Source organism: Drepanopeziza brunnea (genome assembly GCF_022702325.1).
Source record: "Drepanopeziza brunnea f. sp. 'multigermtubi' strain 214-2 chromosome Unknown ctg2, whole genome shotgun sequence".
In the NCBI taxonomy this organism is placed as follows: Eukaryota; Fungi; Ascomycota; class Leotiomycetes; order Helotiales; family Drepanopezizaceae; genus Drepanopeziza; species Drepanopeziza brunnea.
In genome coordinates this window covers 3,867,387-3,882,365 of record NW_027094065.1, presented here as the reverse complement: position 1 = coordinate 3,882,365, position 14,979 = coordinate 3,867,387, and the positions used below count along the sequence as shown (strand labels likewise).

The following is a 14,979-nucleotide window of genomic DNA, read 5'->3' as shown; positions in this document are numbered from 1 at the left end:
AATACTCGCGTGTCTCTTGAGGTGGGTGATGTCTGTCTTGCGTGTGATGGTGCCGTTATCGATGTTTCCTCGCTCTCACGGCTTCAGTACAACTGTATATTGCCTTGTGTGGAATGTGCCCCTTCTTCCTTCACCATCATATCGTTCCAATTATCAACTCGCTAGATCAAGAGGTTGGAAAGGGGCCGCCACTTCTCTCATTGATTGACTGACCTGACTATCGATCGCGATACTCAGTACCTAAGGTAGGTACGTGATCATCCGGATATAGCACGTTGGCCTGGTGGGTTTTTCTCTGCCCCCCCCTTTCCCCCCCTCCCTTTTCCCCCCCTTTTGTTGCATTTCGCAAGCTGGGTCCAGACCTTTTTTTCTTTTTTTGTGAAAATGGAGCCTTGTTGCACGTCGCACCAGGGCCTAGAACCTAAGGTAACCTAGGTAGGTACCTACCTGTCCTCTCTTGCCTCCCTCCCTCCTCTTGTCGGCCGCACTCCTCTACCTTTCTCGCACCTGGGCTGCGAGGAGCATTTATTCATTCATTTGCTTATTTATTTATTTATTTATTTGTTTATGTATGTATGTATTTATTTTATTTTTTTCTTCTTTGCTCCCCGTTGGGAATCTCGTGATGAGCGTACCTAGGTACGGTAGGGTAGGGTACGGCAGGGTAGAGGGCGGGTATCTCTATCTATATCTAGTTTGCATATACCTATATATACCTATAGGTACCTATATATACCTATACCGTACATATCATCTTTCTATCCATCTCGACAACAATGTATCTGTGTAGGTATGCAGGCAGACCAGACCAGACTTCTCTACGATACGACACGCCTCTAGTATCTATTGATTCTCGGTACGCAGTCAGGTTTTTTTTTTTTTTTTTTTTTTTTTTTTTTTTTCTTGTCTATTTCTATTTCTATTTCTTCTTCTATTTCTATTTCTTCTGCTTTTTTCTTCTCCTTATTTTCTTTTTATAGGACTGACCCGCTGGCTGACCCGCTGGCTGGCTGGATGGATCGCTGGATGGCTCAGCTCAGCTCAGCTCAGCTCAGCGAGAACGAGAGCGAGAACGAGAGCGAGCAGTCTTTTTTGTTGCACATCGCACATATAAGGCCTAGATCTCTTCTTCCAGAAAACTCTCCGTACGGACTTGGCCTGCTGCCGGGTGGGTGGGTGGGTGAGTGGATGGGTGGGCCTAAGGTACCTACGTACGTACTACGGTACCGGTACGTACAGTACGGTATGCTTTTGTGGCACGTTGCGCTCGCTCAGCTTGGATCCGCTGGGCGTCCGGTTGGGATACTTCGTCCCTACCGTATGTGATTGCGAAGTGCGGAGGAACTGATTGATTCACGTGAGTGAGTGAGTGAGTGGGTGGGTGGGTGAGGGAGAGGAACAGACAGACAGGTACGTCTTTGGGGATGATGAACTGGCGTTACAGTAGAATTATTCTGCCGAGAGAGAGAGGCTTGCCGCAAGGATTAGACAGACCCAAACCCGCTCTCGCTCGTTTATACGGTATGTCACCCACACCGCCTTGCCATAGGGAGGTAGCAGAATCGATGGCCGAGCTTGTGGAGAGTCAGCTGATCATCTATCTAATACCAACGATCTCTTCAAGAGACGGGAACAAGAGATTCAAATCGCTACCTAGTGGATCAATCACCCTAGGCCGATCGATACCTGCCTGAGGTTGCATAGAATCCGAGAGCGAACGAGTGAAATCATGTAAACCGTAGCTGAAACGAAACCAGTTAAATCGATTAAATCATTTTCTCATGCATACCCAGAGCTCATCTTTTCGTTACAAGATCATTACTAGTTAGTCTAAGACCGTTCTACCGTAGGTAATCGATCGAATCGCCGTTTACAAGATCATTCCAAGCCTTATCAAAGTTCTCCTTTCTTTTTCCTGCTCCCCGCGCCTCACCGCCTTTCCGCTCCCGCGCTCTCCATCTCCTAGGTACTTACCGGTACCCCTCTATCGGGTACCTACCGTAATCCTCATCTCCAACACGTTCTTTCCTTCCCTGTCGATTCCAGAGCTGGAAAGGCAGCCGCGTCTGATCGCGTTACGCAATTGATCTGTACCGTAAGTATACCTACCGTACCTGCTCTACCGCACCGTCGACGGGCGTAAACAGGTCCTTCGCAAGCCGTGCGCGGTGCAGCCAGCAAAGGTACGCAGAGAGAGAGAGGCGAGAAAAGAAAAAAAAGAAAAAAAGAAAAAAAAAAAAAAAAGAAAAGGATGCATCACTCGGCTACAGGAGCAGAACGCAACGACGCCAGGCGGAGAGCGGGCAGCGTTTAGGCTTCCCGAAGCTGGCCTTTCTGCGTGCGCCCTTGGTCGTCCGTCCTTTTTCTTTCGCTGGACCGGGCTACTGTTTCGCCGTTGGGTCCGTCTCCAGCGCGCACGGCTTGCCGTGGAGGCGTGGACTGACTGTCTCACTCACTCACTCACTTCCTGTACAGAGTAGGTAAAGCAGTCTACGGAGGGGTATCCGTACAGTACCTACGTAGCAAGTAGAGAGAAGGAGGAGGAGGAGGAGGAGGAGGAGAAGGAGGGGAAACTTCGCATGAAACGCTATGCGCCTGATTGTGAAGGTTTCTTTGGAAGCAAAAGCAAAAGGGAAAGGGAAAGGGGAAGGGAAAGAAGGGTACCTAACCGGTACGGTACTGCATACAGTAGACTCGACAGAGTGGCGCCTAGGTAAGGCTGCTTGCGAGTAACCTAGGTACCTACGACCTATACGGTAGTCTCTGTTTCCTGATTGATCGGTGCGTTTACTGCGCAGCGGTCCAAGTACTGTACGGTACTGTACATGGACATCGAAACTTGCGCCGGAGCCATAATTAATATACATATCTTCACCAATGACAAGTCGAACCCTTGCTACTACTGTACAAGCAAGCAAGCAGTGCGTCGCATCCCGTAGCCACTTTTTGGTAGGTTTACAGAGTAGGTACGTACGTAGTAGGTATACGACACAGAACGCACGGAAGCCTCCGTGCAAGATACCTACGTAGTACAACGATCTAAACGGTCAACGTCGAATGCCGGGCACCACGTAACCACCGGTAGGTAGGTACTGCCGTGACTTCGACACAGAATTGCGTCGCTACCGTACCTATATCGGTAAGTATGCATGCGCTAGTAGTCGGTCTTGCCACGTTGGTTGACTGCTCCCGTGCGAGTACAGTACCTACGGTAGGTACCTGTTCGCAAATCAATGACTAGGTACCGTACCGGTATCTACGTGCTTAAAAGTAGAGAGACTAACTAACATCACTGATAACGTTACTACCTACCTACCATGCCTACTGCTTACTCTCATGCGGCACAGATTGAAAAAAGAGACGGTGCAGCCGGTAAGGTACTACCGGTACTTGTACTTGTAATTGTACTACCTACCGGTACTACTACCTACGGTACTTATCCTCGGACCGGGTGGCCCGCCCCGCCCGGATAATGATACCCTAATGAACTGATACGTACTGGTACGGTACCTGAGTTGTATCAGCCCATCATCCACCCTAACCCACCTCCGTGCCCACCTACCACCCACCTGCACCCATCTATTATTATCGACTGCTCCGTACCCCCCCCCCCCCCCCCCCCCCCTCGTATAGAGAGACCAACTTCTTCTTTGTTGCACATCGCAGTTCTCGGACCTCGGTTGCTGCTTTTGTCTCTCTCCTCCGTGTGGTGGTTGTTGTGGTTGTTGTTGCGAAGCCGAGAGAAGGACAAGGAAGGGGCTGTTGTTTTTTCTGCGGGCCCGCGTCTCCCCAGGGCCCAGGTGGTGGTGGTGCTTGAGAGGGAGGGGTGGGGGGATCGATGGTGGCCGGAGCCGGACTTCTTTTTACGCAGGACAGCTGGATGCTTTCTGAATGGGGGTTTTTTGTTGCATATCGTAGTTGCGCGCTCGGACTTCGGCTGTTGTGGGTGGTAGGTAGTAGTGCCGGTATTTGGTATTTGGGGGTTGGGGCTTGGGGCTTGGTGCAAGCAAGCAAGGTACCTAGGTAGGTAGGTAGGTACCGGTAGGTCTACGTATCCGGTCACAGGAAGCTGGCTTACCGAGCTAGCTATTATTACCGGGCTTAGGTAGGTACGGTAGGTTGGCTCTTGCTCTGTGCATCTCGCAGTTCGTAACCTCGCCGACGCTGTATGAAAAGAGAGAGAGAGAAAGAGGCCAACCCCCCCCCCCAACAAGCCAAATTTCCCACCTCGCACCTAGGAAGAGACATAAACCTTTCTCTGGAAGCACAGATATGAAAAAGCCATTGGTTTGCATTTCACCTAGCTACATCGTCGTAGCAAAGAAAGAATAGCCCGTGCTTGCTCATGTTGAGTGACCATTGCTAACCCTGTAAATCTGCCCATACTGTGCAATCCTGCAAATGACGAAAAGAAAGACAGTGCTGCGAATCACGAAAGACGCCATACGCATCCATATCCCTGGGTACACATCCCCTCAAACCAAACGCTCGTGCAAGTTCAAAGTCATCAATCATCACCAACGACTCTTCTCTTCGCCACCTCCTAAGTCGTGGGCGACTTGCTGAGGAACGAGGAGATGGGCTGAGAGCCGAGACTGCTATTTGCGCTATGGAGTGGCTCGCGAGATCGAGTTCGCATCATCAGCCCCTCGTCGTCAGGAGGAGTCGATTCGGTCGGCGAGGCTGGCGTCGGAATAACGAGAGTCGACAATGGACCTTTATGATTCCACATTGCCTCGAGAAGCATCCTCTCCGCTGACTTAGGCTCGTCTCCAATCTCAACCTCCTTACCCTTGCCAGCAGTTCCTGGAGACTGATTCTCTTGGAGGTCACCAACGGTATAGGCCCGGCGTGGAGGCATTGATGGATGAGGTTCGGCATTGTCTCGGATCATTTGCAAAGCCTCAGCCTTCACCTTCTCCGCGTAGGCCGCTTGATGCTTCGCCATCCAGTCCATCGCAGATTTCTTCCGGTTACGAACCTGTTCCATCGTAAAGTAAACTGGAGGGGGGTTGTTTGGGTCGGCTAGGGGCTTTTGCTTATGGCACTTCTTGCACATTCTTTCGGCCGCAGTTGCTTCGGGTCCCGTACGACAATTCCACCAACCGCCCTGTGGGTGACCAATAGCCTGCCATTTTGGGTGCTCGTCGTGATACTCCTTGTCCCAACTCTTTTCCAATGTAGCACGCCCAGCCTCAATGTCCTCGATATGTTTGACCTCGTTGATCATCATCCGGAAGAATTCCCATGGTCTATCGGGGACTCTGTCAATTGGGAACCAGTCCGGAAGAAAAGCTCCACACGGGTCACGGGTCGCGAGAGTGACTGGAGGTCCCGGCTCAATGTGAGTCTTGCCGCAAATCTTACAATGCATGAGCTCGTCGTCCTCGCCACTGCATTCAAGGATATTCACTCCGAGGAAGTCCAATGTTGGGATCTGGCTCGCTGCTGCTGTTTGGCTCTCCTTGGGGGCTTCTGATGTACCATCTCCAGGCATGGCGCTCCGGGCAGGAGTTGTTTGACCAGCACCCTTGGACTCAGATCCATCAGCATTGAGGAGTTCTCTGACCATACTGCGAGAGACCATGGTGGGGCCAGTTTCTTCGTGTACATGTGCATACTTAGGATCATGAGCGTCAGACGTAAGCTGGAAGCCTGAATTGGGCATCGGCGGGTAGGTTTTCCAGTCTTCGAGTCGCACCTGGACTCGAGGTGTGTTTTCGAGTGGTGTAAAGTCTCCTCGCTGGACCTTGGTGGAATTCATTTCATACTCGGCCGAAGTCTCAGGGACCTTTGATTTTGGGATATTTCCGATCTCGACATTGGCTTGATTGTTCGAAGTAGAAGACGGAGTGCGGGCCGGTGTAGCTTCGACAGGCGACGATGTATGGACTTGGGGAGCGCGAGTTGTCTGTCCTTGCTCGTTGTCACTGCTCTCACTGCTCTCACTACCAATCTCAAAGACGCTTACTTGTCCTGTAAGATCAATTTTAAAGTTAGCATTCTCCTTCGATGTTGGGCTAAATATAAGGCTACTCAGTGAAGATCGTCTTCAAAGGAGGTGCGTACCTGACGCTCCATTGCTATCTTCTTCAACCACGCCCTCGTCGCTCTCGACGTGTTGGTATCCCATGTTTCTGACATAAGATGCGCTCTCAGCAGGAGTAGCTGGATGGAACTCAGGAGTGGCAGACTCGGCGGAGATCTCAGCGTATGCGGCGGTAATGACCGTCTTCGTGTCCAAAGGTGGGCTTGGAGGGAGCGCCGCAAATGATGTTTGATTCTCGGCTTCAAGTTCAGGGCAGAGGTAGTCTTGCGCATTCTGGTAGAGATCTCGACGCTTCGCAATCCAGTCGGGAACTCCTCCGTTGTCGTCAGCCTCGGCCCCGGCCTCTTCTTCGCTGCTATCGATGGCGCTCTCGTGGTGCTTGATCATTTTGCCGTAGAGCGCAGATCGACGTTCGGAAGCGCTGCCCTCTCGGTGAAGATGGGATTCGGCCACCATGGCGTCGTACAGTTGCCAGGAATGCTTTGATCGGGGGGATTGATCACCTTGAGGCTCCTCAGGGAAGGGGTATGGAGTACCGCGCCGCTTTGGCTTTGGCTTTGGCTCCGGCTCCGGCTCCACCTCCTTCTCCGTCGCAACTTCCTGATGAGGATGCGGTACCGGGGAATCCTCGGTAGAGGAATACTCGGTAGTGCTAGCGTGCTTTCCCATTTGAGACTCAGGCAACGCAGGTGGTTCCATGTTGACGGTTGAGTGTCCTGTTTTGCAGAAAAATAAGCTGCGGTGGTATGAAGAAGTAGAAGCGCTGTTGGGGAGAGTTTGTAGAAATAGGTAAAGAGGGCTGAGGCACGTGATAAACAAGGCGGGCATAAGATCTTTCGAAAGCACCATACCTTTGTTTTCCTTCTACCTCTCACTCTTATGAAACTGTCTACGACGCATACGCTGTTAGTATGTTGGCTCAAAGACTCAGACACGACATCTCAACTACGCCTTCTGGCGAAGAAAGATAGATAGCCGATTGGGACTGCTACAGCGGGATGCTTATAGTAGTATACTGTTGATATAAACAAGCGTCAACGCCTGTGAAAGCTTAGCCGAGATGTTAGCGTTTCCAAGCGGTTGTGCTACCATTGAGATTCACATAGCGCTCAAGCCTGTCCTTCCGTTGGCTGCATAACACAAGGGGTGAAAGGCGGAACAGGCTCATGGGAGTGTATGCTAACACAGCATGAAAGCCTGCCCAAGTCAAGATTTCGGCATGGCACAGAGCTTGGTAGATGGAAAAAATAAGCACGTATACAACTTGAAGTGCAGAAAATTCTATGGGTATCGCTATGAGGAGAAATTTACACATACGTACGTCGATTCACTCTTCAATCCAGAACTGGCCCAACACTAACCCGCTCTCTATCCTTCATCGCCCTCTCCTGCTCCACCTTCAATCTCACCCTCCTCTCCTTCCTTTTCTCTGCCTCAATACTCGCAAACCTGCCTCTCGCGCCATGTTTCAGCTTCGTAATCATTTCGCCCGCCTTGCCTTTTGTCACCGTCGCAGCAGTGAGCTGGTCCTCTTTCGATCTTAGCTTATTGAGAAACGCAAGCTGCCCATCGGTAGCGGGATTCTTTCTCCATGCTTGATTCCTATTGATGAAGAGGAAGGGGTATTTCTTTTGCGCGAATGTATCGGCTGCGTGGATTACATCGGCCAAGGTGACACCTTTGGAGATCTGACGTGGTCGAGTGTAAGGCTGTTTGGAAATGGCGCGAGGTAAGGCGACGGTTTCAGTGAGGACGTATTCTTTTTCGCCTGTTTCTTGATTGGTCGCTGTATCTATTTTCAGATATGATCCACTTGAGTTTGAGAGGATAAACCGCTCTTCGCCAATCTTGACCCAGGCATTGGGAGACATTCTGTGAATGTGTAGCTCTCCTGAGGTGTCCTCGATCAAGTCAAATACAGAATCGTAATCTGTAAAGGTCACTGTCTTAGGAGCCGAAACCTGACCTTGAAAGTTTGGCTGCACGTCCCTGTCGACAGCCTCGTTTCTGAGCTCTTCAGCCTCTTTTCGGTCCTGTAGCGATTTCATGCCGTTCAAATCTGCCGCCTCAACTATTTCAGCAGGATCTAGACCGAACAGAGTTGGGGTTGAGACAATGCCAGTCTCAAGACTTGCCACCATATCAATGACATGGCAGTCTTTCTTTCCTGGGAACAGTCTCATCCCTCGGCCAATCATCTGGACAAGCAAATTCCTCGACTTGGTCGGCCGAGCCAACAGTACGCAGTCAATATTGGGGATATCGGTTCCTTCTGTGAAGACGCCGCAGTTGACGAGAACAGGAAATTCGCCATTCCGGAAAGAATCCAGTCGGAGACCTCGTTCTGATTTGGGAGTATCTCCCGTGACGAACCGAGCATCGATTCCATGCTTCCGGAAAGTGTTGGTCAAGCCGGCCACATGCTCCAGGTCTACACAAAATACCAGTGTAGACTTCCTGCCTTGTGCTTTGGCAAGCCAAGTACGGACGGTGATATCGTTGACCAGCTCCGTATTGACTACCCGCGAGAGCTGCCCCGGCTGGAAGTCACCACTTGCCCCTTGTTTGACCTTGGATAGATCTGCTTTTGACTGAACAGTCGTGAATATCACGTCAGACAGCCATTTTTCTCCAATCATATCAATGTAATCCTTGTGGTACACAATCTGGTCAATTGCAGCACCCAGCCTCATCCCATCGAATCTAGACAGGGTGGCGGATACTCCGACAAGAGCGGGGGAATCTGATTGCGCCTTGGACAAGCCGAAATGATCCAGAGTCCGCATATAGCCTGGAGCAACAATATGGTGTGCTTCATCTACAAGTATCAACTTGAACCTTTTCGGGTCGAACTTGTCTATGCGGCTTCCAGAGCAAATACTTTGTATACTGGCAACGGTGATGTCGGCGAGCCCACTAGCATGTATATTGCCCATCTCAATCTCGACTCGCTTCGAAGGATACGCATTGGTGCAGTGTCGGGCGGCTTGCTCGACTAGCTCTTGTCTGTGAGCCAGTATCAGCGTTTGATCTGCTTCCCTCGGGGATGAAACGCGATCAATGAGCTGAGTGAATATAACCTTAGATCATTAGTCAGGAGGATATGTAATCCGCGAATAAACATACGGTTTTACCACTTCCAGTCGCCAATGAGACACCCAAGCGCTTGTGCCCCTGCTTCAGATGGGAAAGTACTGCTTGAATACATTCTTCTTGATACTCTCGGAGGCGTATCTTCATGGGAGGCTTAATTGAGCCCAATGCAGAAGAAATCGATGCATAAGGGCGGGCAATTATTGAGGCTGTACAAATTCTCCATTTTCGGATACTTCCTAGCAATCCTCTTGATGCTGGAGGCATATTGTGGATTGAGTACACCGAATGTCGTTATGGGGCTCTATAGGAAACGCCAGAGACGCGCGATAGCACGTCTTTAGACGCGGCAAGCGCACTATTTCAACTCTTGGCGAGATATCCCGGCTCAGAACTAGAAAAAAAATAAGAGTTACCTTGTGCCAAGCACAGTCCACATTTCTCTTTCGAACTTCCGAGCCTTGTCGGTGTCCAGCTTGCGATTTCTGAGATCCGAGACATACTGCTTGAGCACGCGTGGAATACAGAATTATGCAGATTGATACCCTAGATCTCAACCTCCATAGAATTCGCCTGAAGAGGCCGCAAGAACAGCAGAATGGACCGAGATGAGTTAGATGACCCAGGACACTACGCTCTCGAGGAAAGCTCAGGATCAGCCTATATAGGCTCAGAAAACGATGACAATAGCAACTCATCACATGACGAGGATGAAGTAGCCGCCTCGAGGGCAGGTTCAGCGAGGGGTAGAAGCCGGAGCAGGAGCATAGCTAACAAGAAACCTGCCACGAAACAACGAGCCGCTACAGAATCTGACCCTGAAGGAGAACAGGAGGATCCAAATCTCCAAGATGCCTCGGCATGGGCTGCAAATTTTAAAGAGCCAAACGTAGAGGACATCAAGACACCTCCGAGAGGATCTCGTGTGCCGAAGAGAAAGGCGCAGAAACCTGCGCCAAATGCCCGCATGAACCTTCTCAAGGGCTTCTATAACAACAATTACCGAGAACTTCTGAACTCTGAAATCCAGGATGCGGTGTCGAGGGCAGGTCCGAGTAGTAAACTTGAAGAGAGCCAAATTGGGTCATCGGTTTGGACGAAGCACGAGAAAGCTTTATTTTTTGCTTCCCTGGACCGACTGGGGAAAAATGATACCCCCGGTATAGCGGAGTGGACCGGGAGCAAGTCACAGCATGAAGTACAGGAATACATCAATCTCCTGCACCAAGGCTCCATGGAACGAAGAGCGCAAGGTCGCAAACTTGTTCTGTCCACTGGGCTTCCGGCCGCGATGGAGGTCAGCGATGAATGTGCTGCTCTCTTAGAACGAGCTGGCGATGCCCTCGCCACAATTCAAGAACTCGCTGAGCAAAAGGTAGAAAAGGGGAAGTGGGGCGAGTCATGGCTCATCACAGAGGACGTGGCGCTTGCAATTGAAAAGCGTCGTAAGGACGCAGCAGGAGAGGAAGCGATGCGTGAAGTACTTCCAGCAGCCAACCTACTGGACTTCCGAAAATGGCTTGAGCTTTCAAGTAGAGTATTCATGAATTCCGCTGCTCCTCGCGAAGAGGATAACTGGGAGAACATTGCCGAGCCGGGAGAGAAGCCAGCCGTTCGGGCGACTGCCTTCGAGGATTTCCATTCTCTGGCTGTCAACATCACGAAAAGGCTTGTGGCCACTGTATTGTTTTGTACCCAGTCGAGGCTACGAGCCAAGGGCTCAAATCTCGTCAAGCATTCAGAGATTAACGCGGACGATGTAGAAGCAGCCTTGAAAATCCTGGGCATGAAAGCCAACAGCCACGAGTTCTGGATCGGCTGCGCAAAGCGCTGTAACGTGAAGATCGACGACGGCGGCTCTACCCTGACCTACGAAGAAGTAGAAGAAGCCCTCAGAGGAGATCTCCCAGAAAGAGCGCGTTCACGATCACGCTCCCTCGATCCCAGGACCTTCCCTCGGACACAGGACAACCTTTCATCGCCCTCAGAGCTGGACTCGGAACTGCTCGATTCCGACGAAGAGTACATGAGCACGCCACCCCGAGCTACCAGCTGCTCCGGCGACGATTCTGGGCCAAGCAAGAGACGGAAGCTGGACCCGGCTGAAGTAGAAGAGATGGCTGGCGATGCACAGGACGTTTATACGGAAGCTTTCGATATGCATGCTAGCCAAGCGGAAGAGATACGGCTGTGGGATTTGCTGGAGCAGACAGCGCCGTTTGAGTTCAACGCGAAGCCTGCGGGGGGACCACCGCCGAAGGGCTTTAAAGACGGGTTGATTGAGAGAGAAGATTGGAGGAGCCATGTTAGGTATGTTGCGGAGTGGGAAATGTTGGGTACGGCGGTCACAGAAGAAGAATTTGAGAGGAATAGGAAGAGGAAGTCTCGGGTGGCTAAAGGGAGGGTGGGCAAGAAGCTATCTAGGAGCGATGGAGATCTACGTGCACGGGCGGCTAGGGGAAGAGCTTCAAGTGAGAAACCAGCCGACCGTGGTGTGCCGCAGGAGCTCGACGATGAGCAGGATGGCCTTCCCAGCTTCGAAGAACAGGAGCAAGATGCCGAAGATAGACTCGAGGCCGAGAGCTCGCGAGCTGGGCGCAGCCCTGAAGCCTTCTCTTCCTCACATCGCTCAGTTTCCAGGGACGATGGCTATTCAAGGGCGGGACAAACGCAGCAGACGAAGGAACAGCCCAGCCCCAACTCCTCGGACGAGGAAGATAGGTACCAGAGTATCGAGTCAAAGTAAATAAATAGCCAAAATACAAACACTCCCCTTGGGACACAAAGACCATACGCCGATCTGTACTCCAAGCTTAACATCAGATTCATGTTTCTGAACGTCCAGAGGCATGGCTGCAGAGGTAGGGGCCGTAAAAGCCCCAAAAAGCCCCCCCCCCCCCCCCCCAAAGAAAGGGCCTCTACCAAAATCGACTTACCCCAGATGGCGAGCCCAGCATGAAATTATCAGAACCCACAGCCTACAGCCGCCAAGGCACTCCGCTCAGGAAACTCACATCATATCACATCCTCTCCTTTCCTCTCCTCAAGGCATCTTTTCTTTCACCAGAGCTCCTCCTCCGTCGCTTTTTAGCCTCGAGGAAGGAACCTACCTACTCACTTACTTTCCATAAGTAAGCGAGATGGGAAAAATCAACAAACACCTGCTCTCTCCCCCCATCCCATCCCTCTCTCCATCCCTCCCTCGCACTCTCCAAGCAAGTAAGCAAGCAAGCAGATTTGCGAACGGAAATTTCTCATCTCGATCATTCCTTTCCTTCCCCTTTTTTGCTTGCTCGATTCCTCGATGCTCGATACTGGATCCTTGCAAGTTTCGAAGGCGGGGGTGGAGAGTACTCCGTAGAGAGTGGCGGGCATGTCTACCGTGTATTTATTTAATCGTCTATCTTTTATGCTTTTATGCTTTTATGCTTTTATGCTCTTTGCTCTTTGATTTGCCTGCCTTACGCTATCCGATCTGACGTGGGTTCTCTGAACTTTCGGGATAGAAGTCATGTAATGCACGGCGTTTACTTGGACCTGCAACGATTTGTCTGGCTTGGCCTTTTTTTTTTCCTTCTTTTTTTCTTTTGAAATTTAAAATTCTGAGAATTGACAACGATGCTTGCCCATTCGTTCACTTCCTTCCTACCAGCCAGTATTGTTGTCGCTTCTGGAAGAGAATTTGGATTTCATGTTGGTGTACGGGGTGGGTGGAGTTTAGAGTGTCTGTTTGTCTGTCTGTCACGTTGGTATATTATGGGCTTCAAGGCAAGTAAATGAATTCCCCAAGGCCTGATTGGATATGTGGAACCGATTGACCATTGCGAGATTTTTTTTTTTATAAAAAAAAAAATTATTCAACGCTGTTTCTCTCTTCCTCCCCCCCACCCCCTAGCCCCTCCTCTCTCTCTAAAATACAAACATGAGCGCAGTGTCAATTACTCACTGAGCTCAGATTCCCTTTCCGCCATCGATCTCCAGGCAGGTGCCCGTGACGAACTTGGCCTCGTCGCTCGCGAGGTAGAGGCAGTAGTTGGCCACGTCCGTGACGTGGGTAAGGCGTCCGAGGGGGACCTGGGTGATGAACTTGTTAACGTTGTCTTCGGTTGGGGGCACGCCGACGAAGGTCTCGAAGCTGGTTTCTCGTTAGAATACGCGTGGATGGCTGGATAGGACGGGATAGGGTAGGGTAGGTGTGAAGGGAGGGACGGATTTACAGGCCGGTAACGCTTAGAAGAGGACAGACGGCGTTGACGCGGATTTGCTTCTCGCCGTACTCGGCTGCTAGACCTTTCGTAGCCTGAATATTGTTAGTGTTTTTGATTAGAGATGGTGATGGGAGGGAAGCTGACGTTTGTGACGGCGGCTTTGCTTGCGTTGCTGGGTGGGTTCTCAGAGTCAGTATTGTCGTGAAGAGAGTAGGCATGGGAAAGAAGTCAGCAGTTTTAAGTCAAGGTCTAGCAGCAGCCATGAACTTGAAAGACAGCGACCTTGAAGGAAAGATTAGGCTCAGAGAACACCTACTACCAAACGAGTCCTGGTCGGGGTCTTGTGGCACCGATAGAAGCAATGTTGATGATCGATCCGCCCTCGCCTTGGTTGATGAGATTGGGAATGAAGTGCCTAGCGGAGTGGAAGATGCTCTTGACATTCACCGCAAAGACCTTGTCGAATTCGTCTCCGGTGACTTCGGCTGTAGGCTTTATGTTTCTTTCGATCAGTCTCATTACCAGAGCAAGTTGCAGCTTTGCAACTCATGTTTTGAGGCAAAGCTAACCTTGTTCTTGTAGCTCGTTCCGGCGTTGTTGACCAAGATATCAACTCGACCATACTTATCAAGAGTGTTCTCAAGCAGGTTCTCCCAGTCGACCTCCTTGGCCACGTCGGTACTGATGAAGGACATGCTGCGGGGCTGGAAGTTTGCTACTCTCTCGCCACCGACGGGACTGTTTTGAGATGTTAGACACACGGCCATGACCTGACTTACCTGATACTTGAAGGCTTCTAGGCCGAAGAATCATTTACAATTCGACCAGGAGGGAATTAGAAGCAGGAAGCGAGGCTTTGAGTTAGCTTACTCCAAATCGGCTACGACGACTTTGCACCCTTCCCCAGCAAATCTCTTCGAGATGGCTTCTCCGAATCCGGATCCACCTCCCGTCACGATGGCGACCTTGCCTTCCAGACGTCGGCCGAGGATCTTGGGTTCTGCCGACATTGCGACAGGTGGAAGATGTGCAAGTACTGGGAATGTAGAAGATTTCAACTAGAGTACGTTCCGAATACGCAGATGATACTCGGGTGGAAGTAGACTGACTTCCTTGGACGAAGATGTAGCTCAATTGCAGTCAAGGCGGGGCGGGGTCACTGAACGGAAATAGCCAGACGGGATTCACGATTGAAAAGGGAGAGTAACTGCAAGGGATTGAATGCAACCATCCTTGAGAATAGAGACGTCTTTATAGTGAATAGTACAGAGAGGAAAGGGTGGCCTGAGGTTGGAAGGGGGGGGATATGAACACGTGAGGGAATGGGAAAATGGGAATGCGGGGTTTCTCGGGACCATTCATTTACTTATTCAATTATTACTTATTTAAGAATTGATCAGGCCCGGGTTTTGTTGTTGCACAAGATTTCTGGCGAGAGAAGTGGCGAGAGAAGTGGCGAGAGGTGCTTTCAGGCTCGCTCGCTTCGTCGGCTGTTTTGTTTTGTTTTGTTGCTCTCCAGTGGCTGCAGTCCAGATAAGTATCCGTGGATGCGCCACAAGGGTAATAACAAGCTTTGCTGTGACACGGCTGTGTGCTTTGGGTTCGTCCCATCAGCGGCGAGAAGCGTGG

At 50.9% G+C, this 14,979-nt stretch overlaps 4 protein-coding genes across 4 annotated transcripts; 1 reads left to right on the top strand and 3 right to left on the bottom strand.

The window, feature by feature from the left end:
- Nucleotides 1–4,543: 4,543 nt before the first annotated feature.
- Nucleotides 4,544–6,748, bottom strand: L3040_002156 (uncharacterized protein; the record flags this gene model as incomplete). Its single annotated transcript, XM_007291983.2, has 2 exons — nt 4,544–5,976; nt 6,070–6,748. The coding sequence occupies 2 exons, from the start codon at nt 6,746–6,748 to the stop codon at nt 4,544–4,546; spliced, it is 2,112 nt and encodes a 703-aa protein (XP_007292045.2).
- Nucleotides 6,749–7,383: 635 nt separating this feature from the next.
- On the bottom strand, nt 7,384–9,289 carry L3040_002155 (uncharacterized protein; the record flags this gene model as incomplete). Its single annotated transcript, XM_007291982.2, has 2 exons — nt 7,384–9,129; nt 9,176–9,289. The coding sequence occupies 2 exons, from the start codon at nt 9,287–9,289 to the stop codon at nt 7,384–7,386; spliced, it is 1,860 nt and encodes a 619-aa protein (XP_007292044.2).
- A 451-nt stretch (nt 9,290–9,740) lies between these two features.
- On the top strand, nt 9,741–11,888 carry L3040_002154 (uncharacterized protein; the record flags this gene model as incomplete). The annotated part of the gene is made up of 1 exon (XM_007291981.1): nt 9,741–11,888. The coding sequence occupies one exon, from the start codon at nt 9,741–9,743 to the stop codon at nt 11,886–11,888; it is 2,148 nt and encodes a 715-aa protein (XP_007292043.1).
- Nucleotides 11,889–13,093: 1,205 nt separating this feature from the next.
- Nucleotides 13,094–14,360, bottom strand: L3040_002153 (uncharacterized protein; the record flags this gene model as incomplete). Its single annotated transcript, XM_007291980.1, has 6 exons — nt 13,094–13,277; nt 13,360–13,442; nt 13,495–13,522; nt 13,667–13,842; nt 13,920–14,088; nt 14,221–14,360. The coding sequence occupies 6 exons, from the start codon at nt 14,358–14,360 to the stop codon at nt 13,094–13,096; spliced, it is 780 nt and encodes a 259-aa protein (XP_007292042.1).
- Nucleotides 14,361–14,979: the final 619 nt, after the last annotated feature.